Source organism: Trachurus trachurus (assembly GCF_905171665.1).
Source record: "Trachurus trachurus genome assembly, chromosome: 1".
In the NCBI taxonomy this organism is placed as follows: Eukaryota; Metazoa; Chordata; class Actinopteri; order Carangiformes; family Carangidae; genus Trachurus; species Trachurus trachurus.
Genome location: NC_139891.1, coordinates 32,061,393 through 32,087,565, shown reverse-complemented (window position 1 = coordinate 32,087,565; position 26,173 = coordinate 32,061,393). Strand labels below are relative to the sequence as shown.

Below are 26,173 nucleotides of genomic sequence, written 5' to 3'. Positions count from 1 at the left end.
CTTCATATTTTCCACGTCCCACACATTTCTAATTCACTACATATCAAGTTGACATTTTCATGACATTTCAAAACACATTTCTGCTGCAATAATTTTTTTTCTAAATTCAACTGCTGTCATTTTAAATGCACCGGTAATGCTGTGATTTGTACTTTTATCTCGTGCTTTGAATTTGAATATTTTATGTCGCATTTCAAAATGAACAGTTTTTCCTCCTGTTTTGGGTTCCTCTACACCCTAGATCACCTTATAGCAAACAAAATACCTGCTCAGAAATGAGAAATGACCCTCTCATTGCTGATATCAGTGCAATGTGGGCCTGTATTTCGTAGACACTGTAGACAGCAGCTTGTTTATAGTTTCTTGAGGTATTATGTCTGCAACATTTTGCACGCTAGCCAAAAACTTGGGGACACACACACGCATTAACATTTCCAGGAGTTAAATAAAGCATGAGCTATGGTCCGTGTTTATCTATTGGGGTGATTTGTCCTACTCTGAGGTTATTTAGTGCCGGGCCTGGCCAAGAAAGTCGAACACGCCGCACGGTTCGGCCTGAGGGGCTGCGGTGATGGAGTGTAACGCAGGGGTTGTTTGTTCAAATCCCCCGGTACGAACCTCCCTCCCTCCCCGCTGGTCCCGGTGACTCACACACACCACATGGATTTTAATCTTCTATGTCTGCAGGATGAAAGCTGGCGCAGCCAACAGGGCCCCGGCTGGCTGTGGAAACTCTTAGATATTTTTAAAAGGTTAATTTTGTGCTTGGTTCGAAGAAAGAAAGAAAGATATATGTTTTTAATTACATTTTCCGGACTCAGTTCGATAAATACAGACTTAATTTGAAGGGAGTATTGGAAAGAAAAGTAAAAAGATAATAAATTTGCTGCTCTGTGAGCTTTGATGGTCAAGTGGTTTTTACGAATTGTCACCACCAGAGGTCAGCATTGTACTGCAAAGATCTATCTATCTATCTATCTATCTATCTATCTATCTATCTATCTATCTATCTATCTATCTATCTATCTATCTATCTATCTATCTATCTATCTATCTATCTATCTCTGTAGCAGCAGCAGGGTGTGTGAGCGTGTGCGTGACTTCAGCCTTATTCGACTCGTATATCTGTTAAAAACAATTGACTTTGCTGTAGAGTGCACTACTGACCACTTTAGATTGTGTGTGTGTGTGTGTGTGTGTGTGTGTGTGTGTGTGTGTGTGTGTGTGTGTGTGTGTGTGTGCAGTGACTCATTGTTTTAGGTCACAGCGGGGAGCCTTGTTTTTGTCACACCGAATTTGCCCAATTCAAAAACCATATTGATCCTGTGTGTGCGCCGCGGTGCACGGTGTGCGTTGGTGTGTGTTGGCTCCTTAATGAAGGTGCTTTCAGGATGTTGTGTTACAGATGTGGAGGGAGGGGAGAAAAAAAACAATATAATCAAAGCTGGTGTATTTAAATGCTGCTGTTTTTTGTGTGTTTTTGTCTAGACCTTCATTTTCACAGACACGGAGGACGAGGACCTGAGTTCACAAGGTGAGCACGAGTCTTCAGTCTGGTCGACTTTAACATGACAGTTTCCTCGTACACAAAGCTCGGCTCTTAAAAAAGCAGCTTTCACCCCAATTTGAATCCTTTTATCTTATCTATAGAGGGGATTTAAACCATTTGTTTATGGATTTACCAAAGGACTTTGTGTTTAGCTTTGTTTATACCCAAACCAAACGCCATCCCTTCAATTATTCTCTCTCTCTTGCTCCCTCCATCTCTCCCTCCAGATTCAGCCTCTCACCTCTTTTTTTTAATTACATTGACTCTTGCTGATATCACTTGCTAATAAACCTATTTTACACCTTCTTATTATAATGAGTAGATTAATTATTTGCTTAGAAAATAAACAAAAGGGCACTGTGATCAGTACCTGAGAGCATCCAACTGTGAAAATGATTTTATCTCCCTCTCATTCTCTCTCTCTCTGTGTCTTTGTGTCCAGGTTATAACATGGTGGTAACAGGCTGCCAGTCAGATCACAGTCAGCAGGCCCTGTCCTGCAAGATGTCGGCTGAGTACGACACCTTCATGGCCTCAGACAAGAGGTGAGGCAGATTAAGGTCCGCCTATCATGCTGCCCACCGTGGATTTAAAGATCGGATTAAGATTGCAGACATTAATGATCGCTGTGGGGAAACGCGGGGCTGTAACAGCAGCAGATGTGGGGCGAACACAGTGAATAACCATAGCATACAGTAGGTGAGCATTTCTACAGTTTAGCTTGTTTTAATGGCAATATTTTAAAGGGATAGTTCAACATTTTGGCAAACAGAATCCCTATAGTTTTAGGAGTAGGTTCGTTACCTTTAATTGTCGGTGCAAGCTATTTTTAGAACGGCGGAGCAGAGCCACAAGCTGCTCAGAGCTACGCTACGGAGGCTAATGGTTTATCTCATCAAACACAATCCAACAACTCCATAATGCTCTGGTGGACAAGTTGTGACCTGCACATTCACCACGCTATGAGAGTTGTTTTAGAGGTAAATTCAGAGACTGCTTGCTGAAATTTTTTTTACCTCTAAAACAACTCTGTCTGGTAACGTTCTGTTATTATCTCATAGCGTGGTGAATGTGCAGGTCACAACTTGTCCACCAGAGCGTTGTGGAGTTGTTGGATTGTGTATTTGATGAGTTTGATGAGGAAACCAAGAAATCCCATTAGCCTCCGTAGCGTAGCTCTGAGCAGCTCACGGCTCTGCTCCGCTGTTCTAAAAATAGCTTGCACTGACAATTAAAGGTAACGAACCTACTGCTATGACTATAGGGATTATGGCAATGGACCAGTTTGCCAAAATGTTGAACTATCCCTTTAAGGAGATATTGAGTTTTATTTTTTTACTTTTTGGATCGTACGCTGATATCCGGTCACGGTTTTCCCATCGGTTTCCATACGGCGCTTTGTGTTTGGAGGCAGGCCTCCGTGTGCAGTCGGGCAGACATTAGGATGGCAGAGGAAACAAGACAGCTCTTCAGTTTGCTACCAGCAGCTTTTGTCATTTGGGCCGTTGGACGCAGTAAGAGTCTGTTTTGGTTTTTGGAGACAAGCTTTGACATCATGTCCAGGCAGATTCAGTGAAATCCGCGCGACGACGACGACAGTTGTGTTTCCTGAGGTTGCAGTCAGCTTTCCACAGCAGCGTGACGGGTTGTTGTTTTTCTTCACATAACACAAGCTGGTGCAGTGTCAGAAATAATCATACCTGAGTTTTACATGTGGGAAAACTGATAAGTCAGGGAAAGGTGGTCTCAGAAATTCATCCTTAACCTTGGGGAGTTATTCTAAAGTCAAGGTTTTATGTTAAGTCTCGTTAAGACAAAGCTGAAATTTCAAACTTCGGTAAGGTCAGGATGATACCAAACAGATAAAACATAAAAGACAGTAAGTGACCTTGAGTTTTTAGAATAGTTTTATCTCACATCTCACAACAGTGGGGTTTTGTGATGGATCTGAGCTGTTATTTCCTGTAGGTACAAGGTGATTCAGTGTAGCAGAATAAAAACAGCCAACACAGGCACAATAACAAAGTGGGAAAAAAAAACTCCTGGCTTCTTTATGAGTCAATGTTTACGGTGACGCCTCATTTAGCTCCGGCACTTTTAAAGTCTTTTGCGAACGGTTCATGGATTCATTCTGTACAGGAGTGAAAGACGCAGGGAGGAAAATGAGGTTTAGGTTTTTGCAGAAATCAGTCGGTTGATGGAAAGAGAAAGTGAAACAAAGAAAATGAGGTTGTATTGTGTTTTAACTGAATGGTTTTGTTTGTTTCTTCAGGTGGTTCTGCCATGTGGACGATGACAACTACGTGATTCCAGAGACCCTCCTCTCTCTGCTCTCTGCCTTCCCCCAGGGCGGCGACATCTACGTGGGCAAACCGAGTCTGGACAAGCCAATCACTGCTCACGAACTCCTGGAGGGAAACGCCACGGTACCCAACCACACTCAGTCTTTGACTTTTACAGACAGATACACGTTTGGAAAGGTTTTATTATGTAAATTGAAACAATTACAAAAGATACAGATTGGCAAAGTAGAGAGTGAGAGTGAGATTATGGGAGTTTCTGTATTTAACACAATTGCTGTCAACAATTTCGCATTTAAAGTTGTGTGTTTTACCAGCAACTGGAAGGTGGACACAGTACGTTAGGGAAGAGTTGGAAACCGAGGCTGCCGCCAGTCCTTGTTTAGATTATTTAACCTTTGAAGCAGACATCAGGAAGGTTATATCAAGAGCTGAATTATCTACAAAGGTGTCCTCCTTCTCCATAACAAATGAAGGGCGGTAAGACCCAGTAGAGACACTGAGAAAAGCAGCTCAGCTTTAAAAGTTGTTGATTCATCGATGCTGTTTCATGGATACAGGACGTCTCAGAGGGGCTGGGATCTGCAGATAACTCAAGATTCTTACGCTAAATGAGTACAATCTTTGATCCGATTAAAACCAAAGTGTAAAAAAATGAAAGATGCATCTTAAAGATGGATTAAAATATAACTTTTACCACGTTTCAGACAACCTAATGAAAAGGACTGCATGATTAAAAACACACGGTACTCTAGGTTTGAGAAATGACGGAAACATTTGGAATAATCAAAGTACATAAATCTGATGTCGGCAAAGTTTTCTTGTACATTTTTGACATTTTAATTAGAAAAAGTTACTTATTAAAACTGTAATAGTGTGATTCGGAAATAGTGAATAGGAAATAGGCATAAATTCCCACACAAAGACAGCGAGACTCGAGAATATAGGAGGATAAAGAAGTTACTGGTGGTAAAAAGGTTTAGTGTTTAGTTACGAACACTGAGGTCTGTGATTGGACTCAACGGCTCAAATGTGTCGGTTTTCAGCGTTTTCCTCTTGGCAGCGTTGGAAACAGCTTTCACACCACAGCGCTTTATAACTCCCCTGAAACCTGACGGACTTTAATTCATGTGGGCCGATAACTCCTTAAGGCAGCGTGACCCCTCTGAGATACATTACTGTCTTGGACGTGACTGCAGATATTTTTTTCTCTTTTTTCTTCCCAGTTCGGATTCTTTATCTCTTTTTTTTCCCATCTTGAATTCCTTCCTTCCCTCCTTCATGCTTCTTTCTTGTCACTGATTACCTGTTTCTTTCATCCAGTCGTGACAGACCTGCTGTCAGCAGCTCACTGACTCTCATGAATCCCTCCGTCGCTGCGTCGCTCCTTTGCCTATTTGTTCCTTTGCATCCTTCCTCCCTGCATTCTGTCTTTGTTTCCTGATTTCCTTACTCCTCTTCCACCTCCGCTCTTTTCCAGTGCAGCAATGTGAGAATTAATCACCTCTTCAACCAAACCAAAGCCCGTCCTTGCAGCCTTTGACTGGATTCACTGCTCCAACTCCTGGTCATTGGCCCTTTTTCTTACATTGAACAAAACACCATTTACTCCAATGTCATCTTTAAATATACCTTTAATGACTCACCATGGAGCCAGCCCATCTCTACTCCTAAGCGGAGAAGATAACATACAGTAGAACATCATACATGTTGTACCTGGTAACGAGGCATCCAATAAGATTCTGCCAATCACGTAAAGTACATGCGAGTGGATTACTGTGAAACATGATCATGTGTTTTGGTTGGTGTTTTCACAATCATCCTGAAAATAGATTCAATAATTTGCCATTTTGAAAAGTTGTAAAAACTACTGAGCAGTGTGTTGGCGTTTTAGAAGCCTTTTAAAGTGAATCACTCAATCTGGACTTTGCGGATCTTTGACCCTTCTTCTAATGGTGCGTTCCAGGCAGCCCGTAACTCGTGTTTTTCCGACCTGTGAACTCGCACCAGTTTGATCTGGTACAAGTTCACGGGTCGGCCGTTTTAGTGAATTTTCACGGGTAACAGGTTGGAAAAACACGAGTTACGGGTTGCCTGGAACACTACAAAGTCGTGAGTCGTGACTTGAAGTCGTGACTTATGGCTTCAAAACGCGTCTTGAACGCACCAACACAAGAATCAAACCTACCGCTATTTCTAAAAACACACCAACAATAGCGCCCACTGTTGTCATTCTTTCAGCCATGCTGTGGCGACCAAACCCACGTTGAAGAGGTACCATGAAGTACTGAAAGTAGCCAACCGAAGTAACGGAAAATTACCTAAACCAAGTCGAGTCGAGCCGAGTCAAGCTGTGTAGAGCTGTAACTGTGTAGTGGAAAAGGGCCAAATGACCCATAGTTACGCTCTGTCGTTAGGCGACCTCTAGTGGACAAAGTGATTATGACAGGAGCAAAGCCGCTTTATGTTACGACCACCTTAACAAAAAAGGATCGTGAAACCTAAAGGAAGTAATCAGGTAGTTTTTGAGTCTAAACCTACCCAGTCATTACAGTTCATTACTGTCTTGTTATTCACATAAGGTTCGTACAACGACGTATTCGGAGTCTGGCTTTATTCAGCAACTCGGCAGTACAACAACACGGATGTATTCTCTGATACAACGGCACTCCGCTAGCATGTATCCCACAATGCCCCGGGCTCACAACACAGTACTGACGTCACTCCCCCTTCTTAAAGGCACTGAACACTATTATAACAATACCACATCTCCCTTTCTGTGAGAACAAAGGGTGGACTACCTTTGTCTCTGCAGGTCTTAAGGGGTTTATTCTGCCCTTTTGCTGGAAGACCTGTCCCTGATCTGTCCCTGTGTCAAGCATGCAAAATAAGAATAATACTTTACACATTACCGCACTGTGAACTATTACTTTAACAGGTTGTGCACTTCAGAACTTAAACTCTCAGGTTCCAGATAAATGTAAACAGCAAAGCAGAACAATTTCACAATCACATTTCACTCTCTTTTTTTTTTTTTTTTTTTCACATGGAATCAATATGTCATATGTCCAGTCTCTGCGGCATTCTAACCTCTCTCCCACACCTGGTTCGCACAGTCTCTGTGGTGGGGCCCTCTCTGCTGGGTGATTGGGTCGTTGGTGGAGCTGGCTCTGGTGTAGGCAGATCTTCTCCTACCGGTGGCTCATCAGCCTCGACCACCCCACTGTTGGTCTGCAGTGGCACCAAGTGATGCCGGTTCCTCCTCAGTGTGCCCTGAGGCCCCTGGATGATGTAAGAGCGAGGGGTTTCGTGTGTAGATAGTACTGTGCCCTGGACTCGTGCATCGGTTATCCACACATCCTCTCCAGGTATGAGTGGCTCCAGGTTTCTCGTGCCGTGTCTCTTGTCAAATGATTTAGCATCGTTCCTCCTCTTCTCCCTCTCTTTGGCCTCCAGCACGTTGTAGTCAGGCAAAACTGGATTCAGCAGGGTTGGGAGGGCAGGGACTGTAGTGCGGAGGCGGCGGCCCATCAACAGCTCGGCTGGGCTATAGCCGTTCTGTAGAGGGGTTGCTCTGTAGGCCAGCAAAGCAAGATACGGATCTGATGCCTTAGTTAGCAGATTCTTCACAGTTTGAACAGCACGCTCCGCTTCCCCATTACTCTGAGGAAACTTGGGGCTGCTGGTGATATGCACAAAGCCATACTCTGCTGCAAAGGCTTTAAAGTTGCCACCTGAGAACTGAGGCCCATTGTCACTTTTCAAAATTTCGCAGATGCCATGACGAGAAAACATGGATTTCAGGTGCAACACCACATCTGTGGACCTTGTGGGTGACAGCAATGCAATTTCCACATACCTTGAGAAATAATCTACTACTAGTAGATAGGTCTTGCCTTTCAATGTGAACAGGTCAGCTCCCAAGGTTTGCCAAGGCCTGTCTGGCATCTCCGTTGGCATCAGTGGCTCTTTGACGTTCCTTCTCTCTTGAATGCAGGTTCTACATTTCAGCACCATGTCGTTCAGCTGGCTGCTGAGCCCTGGCCACCATACTGTCTGTTTGGCCCGGCCCCTGCACTTTGTCACCCCCAGGTGACCCTCATGTAGTCTCCGCAGCACATCACCTTGTAACGCTGACGGGATGACGAGTCTTGTGCCCCGCAGCAGCAGTCCGTCGTGCACAGTTAGCACTGCTCTATCAGCCCAGTAATGTCTCAGCACTCCCTGCAGTTGACTTTTGTCTGGCCAGCCACCTGTGCAGTACTCCATCAGTGCAGAGCATGTGCTGTCTGTTTTCAGGTGCTCACGTAGGCTGCTCAGATAATCTCCACCGACAGGAATGTTGCTGACGACAGTGTCTACATAGATGTTGGTGTCCTCTAGTAAGCTTTTATCAGTGTGCGTTCCTGCGGCCCTCAGAGGAGCACGGGATAAGGTGTCGGCTGTCCACAGGTTTTTGCCAGGAACGTGATTGACTGTATAGTTGTACCTCATAAGTCGCATCCTAAATCTTTGGATTCTTGGCGGGAGGTCATCCAAAGCCTTCCCTCCAAGCAGACTCACCAACGGCTTGTGGTCAGTTTCCAGCTCGAATGGTCTTCCCAGGATGAAACAGCTGAATCTTTCACAAGCCCACGTTGCAGCCAATGCCTCCTTCTCTACTTGAGCGTAACGCTGCTCAGTAGGCGTCATTGACCTGGACGCATATGCCACAGGTGACCACCTGGTGTCACTCTTCTGCAGCAGGACTGCCCCCAGGCCAAATGAAGAGGCATCAGCAGAGATCTTTAATGCACTGTTTGGGTTGTATAGTGCGAGCACTGGTGTGGATGACAGCTCTTTTTTTAAACGATCAAAGGCGGCCTGCTGCTCTGTCCCCCAGTACCAGTGGTTCTTCTTTGACAGCAGGTCTCTCAGCACCTTGTCTTTTTCAGCCAGGTTAGGCAAGAAGCGGCCCAGCTGATTAACCATGCCCAAAAAGCTCCTGACTTCGCTGACGTTTTTGGGTGCATCCATCTCTTGAACAGCCCTTGTCTTGTCTGGATCTGGCTTCACTCCATCTGCCGAAATCACATGACCCAGGAATTTGACTGTGTGGCGTGTGAGCTCACATTTCTCCATGTTAAGCGTAATGCCGGCCTTCTGTGCCTTCTCCAGCACCGCATGTAGCCGCATATCATGCTCGTCCTGGGTCTGTCCCCAGACAAGGATGTCATCCATGTGACACAGTACTCCCTCCAGGCCACCGGTCACTTCTGTCATCATCATTCTTTGAAAGTGCTCTGGGGCGGAGGCTATGCCGAAGGGGAGGCGGTTAAAATAGTAGCGCCCAAAAGGCGTGATGAAGGTGGTGTATTTGGCAGACTCTTTTGTCAATGGTATTTGCCAAAAACCCATATTGGCATCTAATTTGCTGAATACTGTTGCGCCAGCTAGCATGCCCAGTGTGTGTTCAACAGAAGGCAGGATGAATTTTTCTCTGCATACTGACTCATTCATCTTTGTAAAATCCACACAAATGCGAACAGTACCTGCTTTTTTTGGCACCACCACCATCCCGGCGCACCAATCCGTCGGCTCCTCAATCTTGGTGATCACGCCCATCTTCTCCATACGGTCGATCTCCTCCTTCACTTGTCCCATAAGCGGCAGAGGAACCCTGCGTGGTGTATTGAGAGAGAAGGGCACTGCCTCTGGCTTCAATTTAATGGAGTATGGCCTCCGAACAAGACCCAAGCCACTACACAGCTTCGGATACTGGTGTTTCACTGTTTCCATGGTGATGCTATTGATCCTGCTCAAAAGCTGAAGCTGATCTATGGCAGGCCTTCCCAAAAGTGCAGTGTGCAGGTCTTTTACAACATAAATGTCCTCTACGGCTGTCTTTTTGCCACTGCGCAGTGTTTCTTTGGCTACACCGAGGACAGAAAGTATGTTGCCACCTGGGCCAAACAATGGGCGTGTCGACACTGCCAGGCACTTCACATCAAGCCCCCCTGTGATGTCATGGTACACCTCGGCTGGCAGTGCGGTGACATCAGCACCAGTGTCTATTTTAAAGCAAACATTCTTCTGTCTTACTTGTAGCTGTACAGTCCATGGGTCTTTTCCAGCATCCACAGCTCCCAGGAAGAAAGTCTCTTCGTCCTCTGCAGTAACAGCATTGAGAGATCTTGCACTGTGTCTGCACACTTTGCCATAATGTCCCTTTTTGCCACAGTTGTGACATACAGCATCTGTAGCAGGGCATTCAAATTTTCCATGTGAGGGCACTTTTCCACATCTATAACAGGCCTTCGAACCTTGCTGTGGCCATGCATTAGGCTTGTATTTGCCTGGCGTCTGTGCTTGTGGCTGAGGCTTGGAGGGAAATTTCTGTTTTCTGTAGCTTTTAGCATGCACAGCATCAATATTGGAGTGCACAGCATCAACATTGGAGCACTTGCTAGCACCGCCATTTTCTCCTCTTAAGTCAGACTGCTGTCTTCTAATTTCTTCGAACTGCCTTGTTTTTGCTATAGCGGTTTCAAGGGTTAAGTCTCTGTCTAGCTGTAGCTTCTCTGACAACGAGACATTACTCAGCCCGACCACCAACCTGTCGCGTATCAGCTCTTTCTGTAACTGTCCATAGTTGCAATGTTCAGCTAATCCGTATAGAGCAGTGATGAAGGAATCGACCGTCTCTCCCGGCATCTGCACACGCTGATTGAACTTGGCTCTTTCGTAGATCACATTCTTTTTAGGCACAAAAAATGCATCAAAGCCTGCCTTAACACCCTCATACGTCTTCTTCGCCTCGGCAGTTAGCGTTAGCCCCATTAGCACATCTTCTGCTTCATCGCCCATACAATACACCAGCGTGTTTATCTGATTGTCTTCCGACGTTGCGTGTAGGTTGCTTGCAACCCGAAAGCGGTCGAATCTCCTGATCCAACGCTCCCATTCTTGAGGCTTCGTAAAATCAAACGACTCTGGAGGCTGTATTGTGAACGTAGCAGTTGGCGTTGGTAATGCCATATCTGCCGGCTCGTCTCCCATTCCTCTGCGAAACCGATAAACTGTCCTTTTTTTTCTTCTTCTTCTTTTCTTGTCTCCGCTTACAAGTCGCCCACTTCTGACGCCATGTCTTGTTATTCACATAAGGTTCGTACAACGACGTATTCGGAGTCTGGCTTTATTCAGCAACTCGGCAGTACAACAACACGGATGTATTCTCTGATACAACGGCACTCCGCTAGCATGTATCCCACAATGCCCCGGGCTCACAACACAGTACTGACGTCACTCCCCCTTCTTAAAGGCACTGAACACTATTATAACAATACCACAATTACTGTAACCATGACAACCAAGGTCCATTACGCGGCTGCCGCTGGAGGGCGAATCTATTTCAGGAGACGACCTGTACGGTTGCTGGGGTTGAAGTACTTTGCTTTAATTTTGTATCTTCATCTTGACCTGTTGCTCAGTGTTTTTCTCATCAGCATCTGATCACGTACGGTTCAATGGCTAAAACATTCACATTGTACACGAGTGAGTGCAGAGGACACACTCGGCTCGCTTACTGTTACATCATCAATACATGAACTTAAGTGTTTTGTGCTCCAAGGCTGTTTTCTTTATCTCTTTCCAATCTGGTGATGCAACACTGAAACCTCATTAATGTCTGGAGCACTGTACGCTACTGTGAGCTTGTTATTCATACGAGCAGCAGCATTCATTAAGACTGAACAGTGAACACACAATGGATGGATGGATGGATGGATCTCTGAATGCATCTCACTGAAAACTGCTGTGGTTCATTGAACAGAGCGGCGGAGACACCTGGTCAACTCAGGTGTAGTTGGAGTAGACTGGATCCCTCTGTTGTGTTTTCATGTTTCCGCTGTGAATCTTCTTCATCTTTAAAGGGATAGTTCACCCAATATTAAAATTGCACCCATTATCTACTCACCCTCATGTCGACTAAGGGCTGGGAGAAGTTTCAGAGTTATCCGTGGCTTCTCTGAGTTACAGGGGGTCTCGGCGTAGCAGTGCATGTCCATATAACGGTTGCAAATGGATACCACTTTTCTTCGTACCAAAAAGACACACCAAAAAAACATCCAAATACTATAATAATTTTGCATTTCGGGGGTTCAATACAAGACGGACATTACATACGAGCAGCATGGAGGTATTTGGATGTTTTTTGGTGTGTCTTTTTGTTACGAAGACAGGTGGTATCCATTTGCAACCATTATATGGACATGCACTGCTACGCCGAGACCCCCTGTAACTCAGAGAAGCCACGGAGGACTCTGAAACTTCTCCCAGCCCTTAGTCGACATGAGGTGGCAATTTGAATTTTGGGTGAACTATCCCTTTAACATAGATTTCTGTCTCTTTTTGCTTTACCTCTGTCTGTCAATCCATCCAACCTCCTTCCTTCCTTCCTTTTCTTTTTCTTTCCTCCTTGACGCTCCGCTGCTCCACTGAAGACACTGGTGCACTATAAAACAAAGCTGAGGTCTCTTCCTATTGGTTTTGTGCCAAAACGCAGCCCAGTCGGGTTAACCACCGGCGCGCAAAATCCATACTTCCTATTCTGTTTCACTCTCAGGAGGCTGCAGTGAGAGAAAGATGGATGGACACATGTGTGTATATGGATGGATGGATGGATGGATGTGTGTATGTTTGTATGGATGAATGGATGAAGATACTTGAAATATGCAGGTCCATGTGTTTTGTTCATATGGGAAGGATTTTCATATACTCAAGTGGATCAATGAGTGATTAGTGTCTTGTTGGGATATTGATTGGTCGTAAAAAACATACATGCACATGAACACACATGCACACACAAAGAACGAGGTTGTCGAACTGCAGGAGGTTGATACTTTGTTTTTGGACATGCAGCTATACACTGCTGTGTGTGTTCACATATTTCACATATTTCACAGATTTACAGTAGGATATTTGCTTCCATTGAGTTAAAGTACATCATGACTGCATTGAACATCTCCCTCTCTCTCCCCTTCCTCCCTGCTTTTACTCAATCTCTCTCGCCCATTCCTTGAAACGACTCTTTCCGTCTCCCATGTCTCTGCTCTGATTGCACCCATTTACACTGGAAAATAGATATTTATCTTCACTTCCCATTCCTCATTTTCTCTCGTTTTGCTTCCTGTTTTTTTATTGTCTGACTGTTTGTACTCGTTTTCACTCTCTTTCCTGTCTTTTTGTCCTCAATCATTTCCATCGTCTGACAAGGTTGTGTGCGAAAACACAGGCTCCTCTTCTCATTTTCTTAGATTTCGCTGGCAATCGTTTTTGATTTCCTGTCACGATTGTTAGGCAGAGGAGAAGATGAGAAGAAGGATGAAAAGAAAAGGTTAGACAAGGAAAGGAAAGAAAAGGGAAATGGATAGAATAGAAAGGAAAAGTTAAGAAATTTAACGGAAAGGGAAGGAAGTCGTAAGATAGGAAATGAAAGAAAGTTAACGGAAATAAAGAAATTCAAGGAAATACATGAGCGGACCGAAGGAAAAGAACTAAAAGTGAAAGAAATCATAATGGAGGATATAAAAGAGAAAGGAAAGGAAACACCAACAGACTAACACACTAATTTGTTGTGTAATTACAGCCCTCTCTTTACTTTAAACTCCCAATTTGACTCCCGCGACTAACGCATTAAAAAAACAGCAGAAAGACACATTTCCATCCCTTTTTCACCTGAAAATAAACACAGCATCTCCTCCAGAGTTCACAGATAAAGACATAAAATTCATCCCAGGCTGGTTTGGAAAAGACAGAGCAATCAATACACATCCGAAGGGAAAAGCATTGCACACGTTCTCCTCTCTTATCTGTAATACAACATTGTTTGTGTGTCAGAGGGTAGAAGATACTGAGTCAGTTTGCTAAATATTGTCATTATTCCTCAGTGTGTGTGTTTTCTTAGGGTATTTTGTATTCCAAACGTTTCTCTTTTTCTCACATGACAACAATTTTTAGGTGCCTTTGTTTGTGTGCTTCATGGGGAATAAACAGGACTCGAAAGCCGACAAATGGAAACAAAAACAAACCATTTAGAGGTTGAAAGATCAAACAGACTCAAAGTCAAACTGAAATTTAAATTCTCTGTTTCACTGCAAATGACTTAAAACTGTATTGACATTAGTAAAATGCTCCACTTAATATCTTAGTCTATAATAATATAGCTATAATAACAACATGTTTGCTTGTAGTGCCTGTGTAGCCTGCTAACATTGGTGTTTTCTTTTTGACAAGCTAGCTAGCTATTGTACTATTGTATTGTATTGTGTTTTATTTTGTTGTTGTAATGTATTATAACTAACTAGCATGTTAGCCAGCAGCCAAGACAACTCACTCTCATTAACATATTGTTGAATTCTGTATACGTTAGCAGTCTCAGGGTTAGTTTTGTCAGTTTTGTAGCTCTCCTTCTCAATGTCCTGTTCCCCACTGATTGAAACAAGCTGCTGAGATGACAGATGCTAATTAGCAACAACTAACAAACACAGCAAATATGAAGAACCGATTTTTAATAAGCCTATAGGCTACATATTATAGCCTTGTCACTTGGTTAACATTTGGTTGGGTGGATAATGTTCAATTAGCTAGCTGTCTTCGTTAACCAGCTTCCACCCAAAAAGTGGACGCTATAGCTACCCTAGCTAACAAGTTGTCCAGTTGTCCAGTGCTTGGCACTAACACGTGTAATGTAACGCGTAAATTCTAAAATAGTAATCAGATTATAGTTACAAGCTAAGGTAACTACAGTACATTACCATTGCCTGTCCACTCCGCTCCTCTCACCAACACTTTAGCTAGACACTAACAGTTCTAGGACACAGTCAGCCCACCCTGCCTGACCAGGTTTTTCTGTTTTGGCGGGAATGGAGTAACTAATGTAACTAGTAACACAACTAATTCCTTTTGAAATAAAGTAATTAGAACAGTAAGTATTTAATTACTTTTCCAGAGTAATTTGCCCCACACTGCAGTATGCTAACAACTGCACACTTTTTTGTTTAGGCTACTAGCTGTCATCAGTGTGAGTCTTGTAACAACAGCTCCTTAGCAACAACCACAGAAGGAATAAACTGATGTCTGCAACTGATTGGTCAACTTAAGCCTTAAGTTGAAGTGAAAGTTGTGCAAGGATCTTATTTTTTTGTTGGACAGCACTACATATTTCATTTTTTGCTTTCCCCGCTCTCTAATCCGTCCTGGGACCTCCTCCGCACCAGCGCAGTGCTCTCATTGAAATTAATGAGGAAGAGCCGTTTACTTATGCAGTGCAGTTGCTGATCCTCCTGTCAAAACTTGGTTAAAAGAATATTGATTTCAGTTTCTTTGAGTTTGCATATGTATTTGTTAATATTGGAATGTGTGTTTGTGTGTGTGTGTTTGTGTTACTCAGAGGGAAGTGCGGTTCTGGTTTGCTACAGGAGGGGCAGGTTTCTGTCTGAGTCGGCAGCTGGCAGAGAAGATGGCTCCATGGGCCAGGTAGTTTATTATTTTTTTTTTCATTTTTAAGCTAATTTACCAAAGCTTTCAATTATTTACTCATTTCTAAAATAAACCTAAATACGTTTCCCATTTAATTATGAAGTTTTTGAGACAGATTGAGTTTCCATCCTCCTGGCAGCCACGACTTATAGTTCATGCCACGACACTCTGAATTTGCATGGCAAATCAAAGCTTCCTTTAAACACAATGGCTAATCCATCTCAAGCTAAGACAATAAAAATCAGATTTAGAAGGAAAGGTTTGTTGGAAGTTGCATAGCCTAATTTAAGATTTGAGAGCCAAAAATCACATTTGCATTCCTCATCTTTGTTGTCAGAAAAGCAAACAGAAACAATCTGAATTTCACAACTTTTTTTTTTGCAATTGAAGATTTTTCCTGTCCAATCACTGAGCTTTTGTTTTCTGACTGGCAAACACGAGACTGCACCGACAGCTTCTTTTCTTTCAACTGCAGCCTAACTTTGGCCAAACATTAAAGCTGACTAAATGTTCACAGTGATGAATCACCAGGCTGAAGTAACTTTCAAGTCTCTGCAAGTTTATATTTATACTGCGCTCAAACCAGTGAGACTAATGGCTGCCCAGGGGCTAGAAGGTATAGGGACTCAAAGCTAAGAATTTACAGGCTCCTTCGGAAAAGGTCAGCAGTAACGTACGTGCAATAAATAGTTAATTGGCCAAAACATGCAAAATCATCAACATTTTCCTCTTTGGATTGAAAGTTGGGCAGTTAGAGTTTTATTCCAAAATAAATGTCCTCCCATGACGAGAAAGAAAACAGAATTTACTCTGTGATGTGAAGATATATCAAGAACTCGGCTGTATTTTCTCAAATCTACAGTGATCAATCTGCCATCGTTTGTTTTCTTTCCTTATTTTGTTTCAGCGGCTCCCGGTTCGAGCAGACCTCGGCCATCATCCGTCTCCCTGACGACTGCACGGTGGGTTTCATCGTGGAGAAGAGGCTCGGCATCTCCATGGTCCACTGTCCCCTGTTCCACTCGCACCTGGAAAACCTGCTGCTCATCCACCACAGAAGCATCCAACACCAGGTACTGACACACAAACACACATACACACAGAAATACATTATATAGCCTACTACATAGGCTACATTACATTAAATTATATTTTCTCTCCACTGCAGGTGACACTGAGTTATGGGATGTTTGAGAACAAGATGAACAGCATCGAGGTGAAAGGAAGCTTCTCTAAAGAGGAAGACCCCTCCAGGTTTGTTTGTTTTTTCCCAACACCACCACAGCTTGTTCCCTCTGCGCTGCACTCAGCTGACTGCGTCCAGTTTGAAACTCTAGTATGAACCTGGTTGTCTTGTTGAGGGTCTCAATAGTTAATAGGATTGTTGTGAGGTGATGCCAGAGTGAGGGTCAGAGTTTTTTTTTTTTTTGACTGATCAATCCTTTATGATACAGATAGACACTCCTTTTGTAATAACTAGTAAACTTATAGTGCCGAATCTGCAGTTCCTTAAATGACCACATGAGGGCGACTCCAACAGTAAGTCGATCCTCATAGACTTCAATGTTAAAGGAGACGTATTATGCCCCTTTTCCACAAATTAAAATAGTTCCCACCTGTACTAAAGACATATCTGTGACATGCTTTGGTCAAAATACCGCAAGGATCAAACATCACAGCTCTATTCATCCTCTCAAAACAGCCCTGTTCAGAACGGCTGGTTTCAGTGCCTGTCCCTTTAAATGTAAATGAGCCACTGCTTGCCCCGCCCCTTCTACTGGTACCAGTACTCACAGGTAGGGGTGGGATTATGCAAATTTGAAAACTAATGACATCATTGTATGACATCTGAGGGAACAGCTCGTAAAACCACATGGATTTCAACCTCGGGAGCCTGAAAATTACAGATTTTTTTTGTCAATTCTCACATTTTGGGGCCGGAAGGCAAAACAATCACCCAAAAAATGTCAAACTCTACATCAGAAATAAACATGTTCTGGCACAAAAACTGGTTTCGGCCTCTACAGGTAACATCCTCCTTCATGACACCTGTAGATGAATTTTTAAATCACTTTTTAAATTTTAAAGTAAAGTTTTAAAGGTCAGGGATGCTCTGAGTGGCAGTATTTGCTTGCCACAGCAAAGTTTTGGTTTTACCTCTTTTAGCTGGGACTTCGGCAGAGTCAACGCTCTACTGAAGTCATAGAAGCTACTTCCATTGTTATTTACAGACTGTGAATCATAGCAATCTGCTGTGATTCGACTGGAAAAGTGATGTGATGTTTGCACTGCCAAAAATTACCTTGTGATTTTGTCTCCATTTTCATGCCATAGAGGAGGAATTGTACTCACTTTTCTGAACAAACTCTTATATCAGATGCTTCCTTCGCCCCAAATCTTGAGCATCTAAATGAGCATTTAATTCTACTTTAAAACCTGTGATGAGCAAATCAAATATTTAGCACAATTGTACGTCATAAATATTTAAGACTGATTAACCTGTGCATGACATGAGCGCTTCATTGTTATGCTAAGATGCCTGTTTGCTGCAGGGCCACTTTGCTGCGAGCAGCCCGCAGCTCTCGCTTTTACCAGCGCGATGATCTGACGGTCTGAAGACGTGACACTCCTGCAGCTGGAGATCGGCTTGTTCCCTGTTCAGTCAGAGATAAAAGCAATTTGATGTAACACCACTGAGCTGCACATGTGTTTGTCTCTCCCAGTCCTTGCCCTCTTTTTGCCGTACGACCGTATCACTGCAAATGCTCCTCAGTGAGCTCTCTCCATTTGTTTCCATCCGTCGGTGTGTCGCACTGGGTTACGTTCGACATCGCCGAAGCCTCTAGAGGAGCGGGTCAGACGTTCAAAACAAAGCCGGTCAGGTTTTTCTGAACAGTAACTTTTTCTTCGTATTTGATTTTTTTCTTTGTTTACTCAGGTCTATTTGTTGGAAATAAGTTTGTTTTCACAAAAGAAAATGGGTCAAGATTGTAGCAGCAGGAGAGATGATTGATGTGATTTGAGGACAGCGACACTGAGCAGGTTCACAGACAGAATACAGATCTTCTAATGGAGAATGCTGCTGCTGGTAAATGACAAGAAAACAGTGGAAAAGACTGAAGCTCTAAAACAAGTCATTTAAGACAGTTTTTACTAGTCCATTAGATCGTAACCAGAACAAAATCAAGATGTTACTGTAGTTTACTTAATGTTAAAGGGATAGTTCAACATTTTAGCTAATTGGCCCATTGCCATAATCCCTATACTCTTAGCAGTAGGTTTGTTACCTTTAATTGTCGGTGCAAGCTATTTTTAGATCGGTGGAGCAGAACCGTGAGCTGCTCAGAGCTACGCTACGGAGGCTCAAGGGATTTCTTGGTTTCCCTCATCAAACTCATCAAATACACAATCCAACAACTCCAAAACGCTCTGGTGGACAAGTTGTGACCTGCACATTCACCACGCTGTGAGATAATAACAGAACGTTATGAGACAGAGTTGTTTTAGAGGCAAATTCATGCAAAAACGCTGATGCGCGTTTTAGAGTTGTTGGATTGTGTATTTGATGAGTTTGATGAGGGAAACCAAGAAATCCCATTAGCCTCCGTAGCGTAGCTCTGAGCAGCTCGCGGCTCTGCTCCGCCGTTCTAAAACTAGCTTGCACCGACAAATAAAGGTAACCAACCTACTGCTATGACTATAGCAATTATGGCAATGGCCCAATTTGCCAAAATGTTGAACTATCCCTTTAATGTTCACATATGCTTCACTGTGGCCAATGGTTGATTTATTTATTGAACTGCTGTTATTTATTTATTTTTTTTGTTTTACATATCACACATCATGTGTCTGCTAAAGGTCTGTCTGTTTGAACTTCCGGACAAAATGTTCTATTTTCTTCCGCTATTATTTTGTAGTTAAATTCACTAATAGGTTGTGATTCTGTGGGAACTGTTGGAGATCTAAGATGTTCACTGACGATAATGCGTGGGTGCTTGTGTTTGTCATTCACTCTCATCATGAATTAAAGAGTCAGGTGCAGGTAGATTCTCTATTTGGACTTAATAGCTAAACGGGAACTCCCCAATGTTGTATAAAAATTTTTTTTTAAAAATTAAAAGGAAAAAATCTGATGAAAGAGCAGAGGTTCTGTTCTATGAGGTCACATTGGTCTTTAAGGAGTCATTACTGCAGTGCATTGACAGTGCAGCACTTCTTAAATGACTGTATGTTAGATATGTGTTGTACAATGATAATAATTGTAATCATAGGATATCTGCCCAATACTTGAGTCCAATGATAAATGATAATGGATAAAAGTAAATCTCACAATGTTAAAAAAAAACAACAACCTTCAAAACTAAAGTAAAAACTGTGCCTGATTCAGAATCGGCAGAAACACGGCAGAGAAAACCTCTCTCCTGCTCTCAAGGCCAGAAATGCTGAATTAATTCAAAACGGTAAAAGAAAATTTCAGGATGCACACGAAATACTAATCACTAGTTCTTTTGCTCCAGTTTCTTCTTTCTGCTCAATTTTCTTAAAAACAGACAAACAAACTTCTTAACAAGATTTTTCTGCGACAAGAACCAACCATCCGATTAAGAGGAAAGAAAAAACATAATCTTCTTGCCAGAGGTAAAACAAAAAAAATCCTAAAGAAGCATAAACATTGTGGTGTCTAATGGTTTTTACTACATGAGATGTTCATTAGATGCTGCCGAAGTATTTTTAGCTGCTTAGTGGCAGATCATCAGTATCGGTGCTGTCGCAGTCTCTACAGGCTGCTGACAGAGGACGAGACAAAGTCATAGTAACTTAATGTTCTCCCTTTTTAAAAACACAGCAGAAGCCAACACACAGACCCCACAGTTCAATACCACACTGATATATGGACTCAAAATGAGCAACAGTGCTGCTCTCCTCTTATTTTTCATTATCACTGAGCTGGAAATCCTGTTGGTTGTCAAGGATACAGAGGATGTGATTCAACTGAGTTCAACCTGTGACGTTGATATGTCAATAAGTGCAAGTTAGACTAAGTGGTTGAGAGGTTGATTTATTTTGTTTTATTTATATATTTTTTTAAACTGCAGATATCTTGACTTGGACTCTTGATTTGGACATTTTCAACACAACCAGACTCTTTCCTGACTCGGTCCAAACAAGCTGTGCACTTTTTTCCCCCCGATATCCTGGTGGCTTTGGGGTTTAAGATGCTGACAATGAAATTCCAATGTCACAGTTTTAAGTGTAGCCCCAGGCCCTCTGTTGTATCGCATTAAGAGTGCAGCATATTTTTTGTCTGACCCTGAAAGATATTCCATTTTTTATGTTGAAACCAAACCAAACGAACCTTTTAGGGTTGTATATCTCCACCACTGAGGCCGATTCGATACGCATCTCGATACGCTGCCACCGATACGATACATTAACGATACACTGAAGCTCCTGTCGATGCGATGCGATACGATTCACTCCTGTTCACGATGCGATGCGATTCAAATGCGATTCGATAACGATATGACTTAATTACAAAGAGATTTGGTTCGATATGATGTTTGATAGGCTACAGTTGTGATAGTATGAGAGTTTCTTGATACAGTTGTGATATGAGAGTTTCTTCCCACATCAAGTGTATTACCTCAATACCATTCTGCTTTACTCTCTGTATCAATTTGAGGCATGTAGCCTATATTTGGTTAATTTTTACAGGGAAAACCTGTCAAATCATATTTGAAAGGTACAGTCTAGAGGAAATAAATGGTGGAAATGAAATCCAGCTTAATCATATGGGCTAGTCTTGTGTGGTGGCACCTCTGCAGTTTGGTCTTTTCCTATATTATAATAATAATAACTTTATTTATATAGCACCTTTAAAAACACAAGTTTACAAAGTGCTTCACAAAACAACTTAAAAGAGACAAGTCACAGATGTTTTGTTGTGCACAGGACATTTCTGGGTGGAGAGTCTGTGTTTTCTCTCCAGCCAGTGCTCACAAAGCTCAGGTGTGGCTGCGTGCAGCAGAGTAGGAGAGCTACTGTACCAAAGACGGTTTGAATATCTTTGACTGTACTAGCCCTGCTAGCTGTCCCAGATGCTAACCGCTACCGCTAACTAGCGGTTAGCATCCGCGGCTACCACCGCTTCCCAGCTCATTACAACCAGAGCCACTACCACGGCCCTTCTCCTAGTTACAGCCGGTGACGGCCGAGTATTGACCCACCGCCTCACTAGGACTGTTTACTTTTCTTGGCGGCTCTGACTACAGCTGCTGCTGCTACTGCTGCTGCCTGTCAGGGGCAGGAGGCTGCGCACGGCTTTTGCGGTGGTGCATTCAGGTTGCCTCGGAAAATGAAATGATCGATTTAACCATGGAATTTACCGATGTAGAAGCCTAGAAGAGATGCATCGCAAATTCAACCATAAATTATGTCCGATGTAGCCTGAATCTACCGGTGCAGTCGCATCGCATACGTTTATATCGGACCACCGATATGAATCGGTGAATCTCCACATCCCTAGAACCTTTCAAACTCAAAAAAATTAAACAAAGCTCCTAAGTCCCCCGAGGCATTTTACAATTTGTAAAAATGCTCTGCTATGACTATTTTTTTTATTAAAATTGCTTTCCCACAAAAAAGTTGTTTAAAAAAAGCTCCCAAATAGGTTAAAAACACGTCTACTATTTCTCCCTCATTGAAAAATCCAGATTCTATGAATATTCATGAGTAGCACAGTGAACAACAAATTATATGCAAACAGAATCAACGGGATAGTTTCGTGACGCATGAAAACTGACTCCAATTTGAAAAATTGGATCCAGTTTTTTCAAACTGGTTTTGAAACTGCATTTTCAAGTCTAAAATGCTCAGTTATGATTAGCAGTTTTTCTCCTGAAATGCCTTGTAGCAGAGCCCACACACTAAATTGACATGTTAATAATTTCAAAAAGGGAATTTTTGGTTTAGGAGGTCTTTAAGGTTCAAAAATGTGCAGAAGTCCCTGCTCCACACAAGCCCCGCCCCCTTTTGCCCGTATTTGGATTGGAAGAGAAGTTAGGAGGCGGAGTCAGGCGCTGCCAAGATGGCAACGGTGCAGCAGCTCCACTCTGAGCTTCAGAAACCTGTGGGTGACATTATTTACATTATTTACAGCTCCCAATCCAACCTCTATTTTTTATTTATTATCACCCTCTATATTTCAACCCCCTGTATAGATAGATAGATAGATAGATAGATAGATAGATAGATAGATAGATAGATAGATAGATAGATGCGACTTTATTGACCCCAAAGGATATCCAACAGTAGTCAGCTGCTCTCACACACAATAAAAACATACATAAAATAGAAATCAAGGTCAAATAATACGTTTGATAAAACATAGATGAAAAATGTATCATTAAAAGTCATTCAAGTGTCCAGCTCAAATAGTGCTCTAATGCACCGCACCATGAAGTGCCATAGAGAGTATGAAGTATAGTATGTACTAAAGGAATATGTGCAAACAAATATGTTAATATTTAATAATAAACTGCATCAAACATACAAGCACATCAAATAAACATCAAAAACATCACTGACGCTGGCTACCAAGAGTTCTCAACATCAAACACATCTCTGAGTTATTGTTATCATTATTATTATTATTATTATTATTATCATTATCATTCATGGTGCTCGTGTCCTCCACAGGTTTAAGACCGTCCACTGCATGTTGTATCCCTTCACCAGCTGGTGTCCCTGAACTCCTCATTAAGGACTACAACTCCCAGAAACCCACAGGACAAGGCTCCCTCACCCTGAGGGACTAAGGGATTTACTTGGAAATGGCACCGTGTGTCTAAACGACAAACGAAAACTGATGGATTCAGTTTGAATGGAACAGTATTAGCTGCAGGAGTCACAGGTGGAGACGGGATGTGAAGATGAACTGTTTCTGAAGAAAATTGTGAATTTTCGCTTCATTTTATTTGTTTGTTTGTAGCAAAAGCACTTAAGTAAAAAAAAAAAGCAGGTCTTGATTTATTTTTATTGAAGCTTCATGAAATTGTTTTGTAGAAAAAATGAACAAAAATGTAAATGAAATGATTTATTTTTGACATTTTACATAAATCTCTGTGCACTTTGATTTGATTTTACGCGTGTTGTTGTTTTTTCTTTATAAGAAGCAAAAATCTTTCTAAAGGTTGATGATTAAATCTGCGAACAGGCCAACTGTCCCCACCGGGCCTGAGTTATCTTCAGGTGTTGCTGAGGTAGAAGGAGCTGAATTTATTTCTGTTTTTATTGATTGAATGTGTGCGGCCTCCTCCTCCTCCTCCTCTGTGTGTGTGTGTGTGTGTGTGTGTTTTTATGAAGGGGATGGCGTCCTTGTGCCTATGAAGTCTGCAGACAATGAACCGTCCTGACCCACATCTCTCTCCTCGTCCAAACCTTCTGTCCTCCCTCCCTGGCTTTTCTCGCTCTCTACCTTCGTCCCTCCACCCCTCCATCTGTCTCTCCCTCCCTCCTCCCTCCTCCCTCCTTCCCTCTGTTTACTCAAGTCTTATCCGCAATAGCTGCTGCTGCTGCTGCTCCTTCAAGGCCATGGCTGCATGTAAAATGAACTTCCTCCTCTCCTCATCCCAATTGCCTCATTTCTTTTTTTTATACTTTCTCTGAGAAAAAAAAAACATAGCACAACAACAAACCACTAAGAACATGAAGAAGGTCACAGCTTACATGCCTGAAACCTGTTGCTGGCAATGATGAGAAAAAAGAAATAGAAGGAGAAGAAAAAGAAAAAGAAGCTCACATCATATTTACAGGCAAATCTCATCACGGCGGACGGGTCGAGGTCGGGTTCGGTGAGGTCGGGGTCAGATCGAGAATACAAATAATTCCATAAAAGCATTCACAGAAGCAAATGCTGGCGCAAGGAATAGAAGGCAGAGGCCGCGTGCGTGGCGTCTCTGCAGAGAGATGACACCGCGCTGCTGGCCGGCGGCCGCTGGGTCGCTTGTTTGCTGTGAATGGAGACGTGATGAATACAGATACGCTGCTGAATACGTCTGGGGCCGACCTTCTGTGGAGTGGAGGGAGAATCTGTGTGTGTGTGTGTGGAAAACACACCAGGTGTCGCATGGAGTCGTGGATGTCTGATTGAAGGCTGAGGGTTTTTAAAACGTGCAGAATCGATTCATGGAACGATGCTTATTATGGTCGTCGCTTCAAGGTGTTTCAGGTTTTAATGAAGGTGAAGTAAGATGACACAGTGATTATGAAAGGTTTCCTGTGAGGAACATTGTTGTCTTACGTCCTTTACACAACCTGTTGTCACCGTTACCATGCTCACTAGCGCACCCTGACCCACAGCAGTGGTTGATGGGAATGGATGCTAACAATTGTGAACGGAGGATGGGAACCAAACATGTCAACCTTATGGTGGAGCTACAGGAGGAATCAGGCGATTAGGATCCATACGTCTTGGTACCATGTAGCCTACACTATTTTATACAAACTCATCTATTATGAAGTTAGATACCTTTATTCATTTGATATAATGGGGTTATTAGCAGTTTCGGGAAAGTGAGGATGTGATCTGAGGAACATGACTATCTGTTGAAAATGTTATTGAAATCTACCACAGCAGACTGACGGAAAGCTGCACTGCTAACATTGCTAAAACAATGAAAAAGCATTTCATAATAATATATAATTCATTGAGTTACTTATATACTTTTCTGTCTATTTACTTTAATATTTTTAATATTAAAGGGGAACTATACAATTCCAGTCGCTTTTTCGCTGTTTTGCTAACCCTCCTCATGGCCATGTGCATTTGTTTACAATAACGCCGGCAAGAAATCAAACGATAGAGCAGAAGATAACGTTATATATCATATACGATGTTACGATGTGTATATTTGTGTAGTCTTATCTGTCATAAACAAGAGATTACAGGTTACGGGGTGCGTTTGTGTGGCGGTGCCGCTGAGACGAGAGCTGGGACACCGGGTCGGAGGCTCTGATCTTACAAGGTTGGTTTTCAGCCAAGAGACGTTAGGTGGAAGGCAGAGAGCCTCCATTCTCCCTGGAACTAGTTACAAGTCATTGATTTAACCATCACAGTTACTCCAAAGCTGTTTAATTAAGGTAAAAAATCCTGCATAGTTCCCCTTTAATAAAGCCCTAATGAAGTTTCATAACTTTTAATATGCTTTAGAGCCTGATTTTGGAAGCTAGCACCAACTATCCATGTGTCGTTTGCTGCTGTGAGAGGTTTTCAGGGTAATTGGTAAATAGTGTTGTTTCATATTGTGTTTTCTTGTTGTTTGAATGACTCAACACTTTGAATAGTTTTCACTGCAGGTCACATTCACGCACTTTTCTAACAGTAACACACAGATGGTTCGTCACATGGGGCAAATTGTAGATTAAAGCCACTTTTTTTTCCACACAGACTGGAGGAACTGGAACTGAAGCGCTGTTTGTTTGTTTGTGGCTCCTTTTATGACTTTTTCAAGCCCTTGAACGAGAGAGTCTCACTTTTATAGCACCTCACCTCCTTTTTTTCACACTTGAACAGTTTTTAATTGATCCGATTAGTTGATGTGCGTGAATGTCAATTATATTTTCTGTGTGCGTTGCAATGTGATTAGTTCAGTTGTAACACTGTTACCACTCCCAGTAATGAGCTGGGAGCCCAGATGTGCAGCAGCATGTTTTACTTCTAATCAGCTCTCACAGAAACACTGTCATTGTGGAATATGAAGACAATAGTCCAACTAAAGCAGGAAAGAAAAAAAACCCTGAAAAATCT

At 42.6% G+C, this 26,173-nt stretch overlaps 1 protein-coding gene across 1 annotated transcript in view; it reads left to right on the top strand.

The window, feature by feature from the left end:
- mfng (MFNG O-fucosylpeptide 3-beta-N-acetylglucosaminyltransferase) overlaps nt 1-23,387 on the top strand; it is a 35,932-nt gene extending 12,545 nt beyond the window's left edge. Inside the window, exons 2-8 of the mRNA XM_083971012.1 lie at nt 1,489-1,534; nt 1,992-2,094; nt 3,822-3,975; nt 15,278-15,363; nt 16,274-16,439; nt 16,535-16,620; nt 23,065-23,387. Of these exons, the coding sequence (XP_083827138.1) occupies nt 1,489-1,534; nt 1,992-2,094; nt 3,822-3,975; nt 15,278-15,363; nt 16,274-16,439; nt 16,535-16,620; nt 23,065-23,116 (693 nt within the window). The 3' untranslated portion in view covers nt 23,117-23,387. The remainder of the gene's footprint in view (nt 1-1,488; nt 1,535-1,991; nt 2,095-3,821; nt 3,976-15,277; nt 15,364-16,273; nt 16,440-16,534; nt 16,621-23,064) is intronic.
- The last annotated feature ends 2,786 nt before the right edge of the window (nt 23,388-26,173 follow it).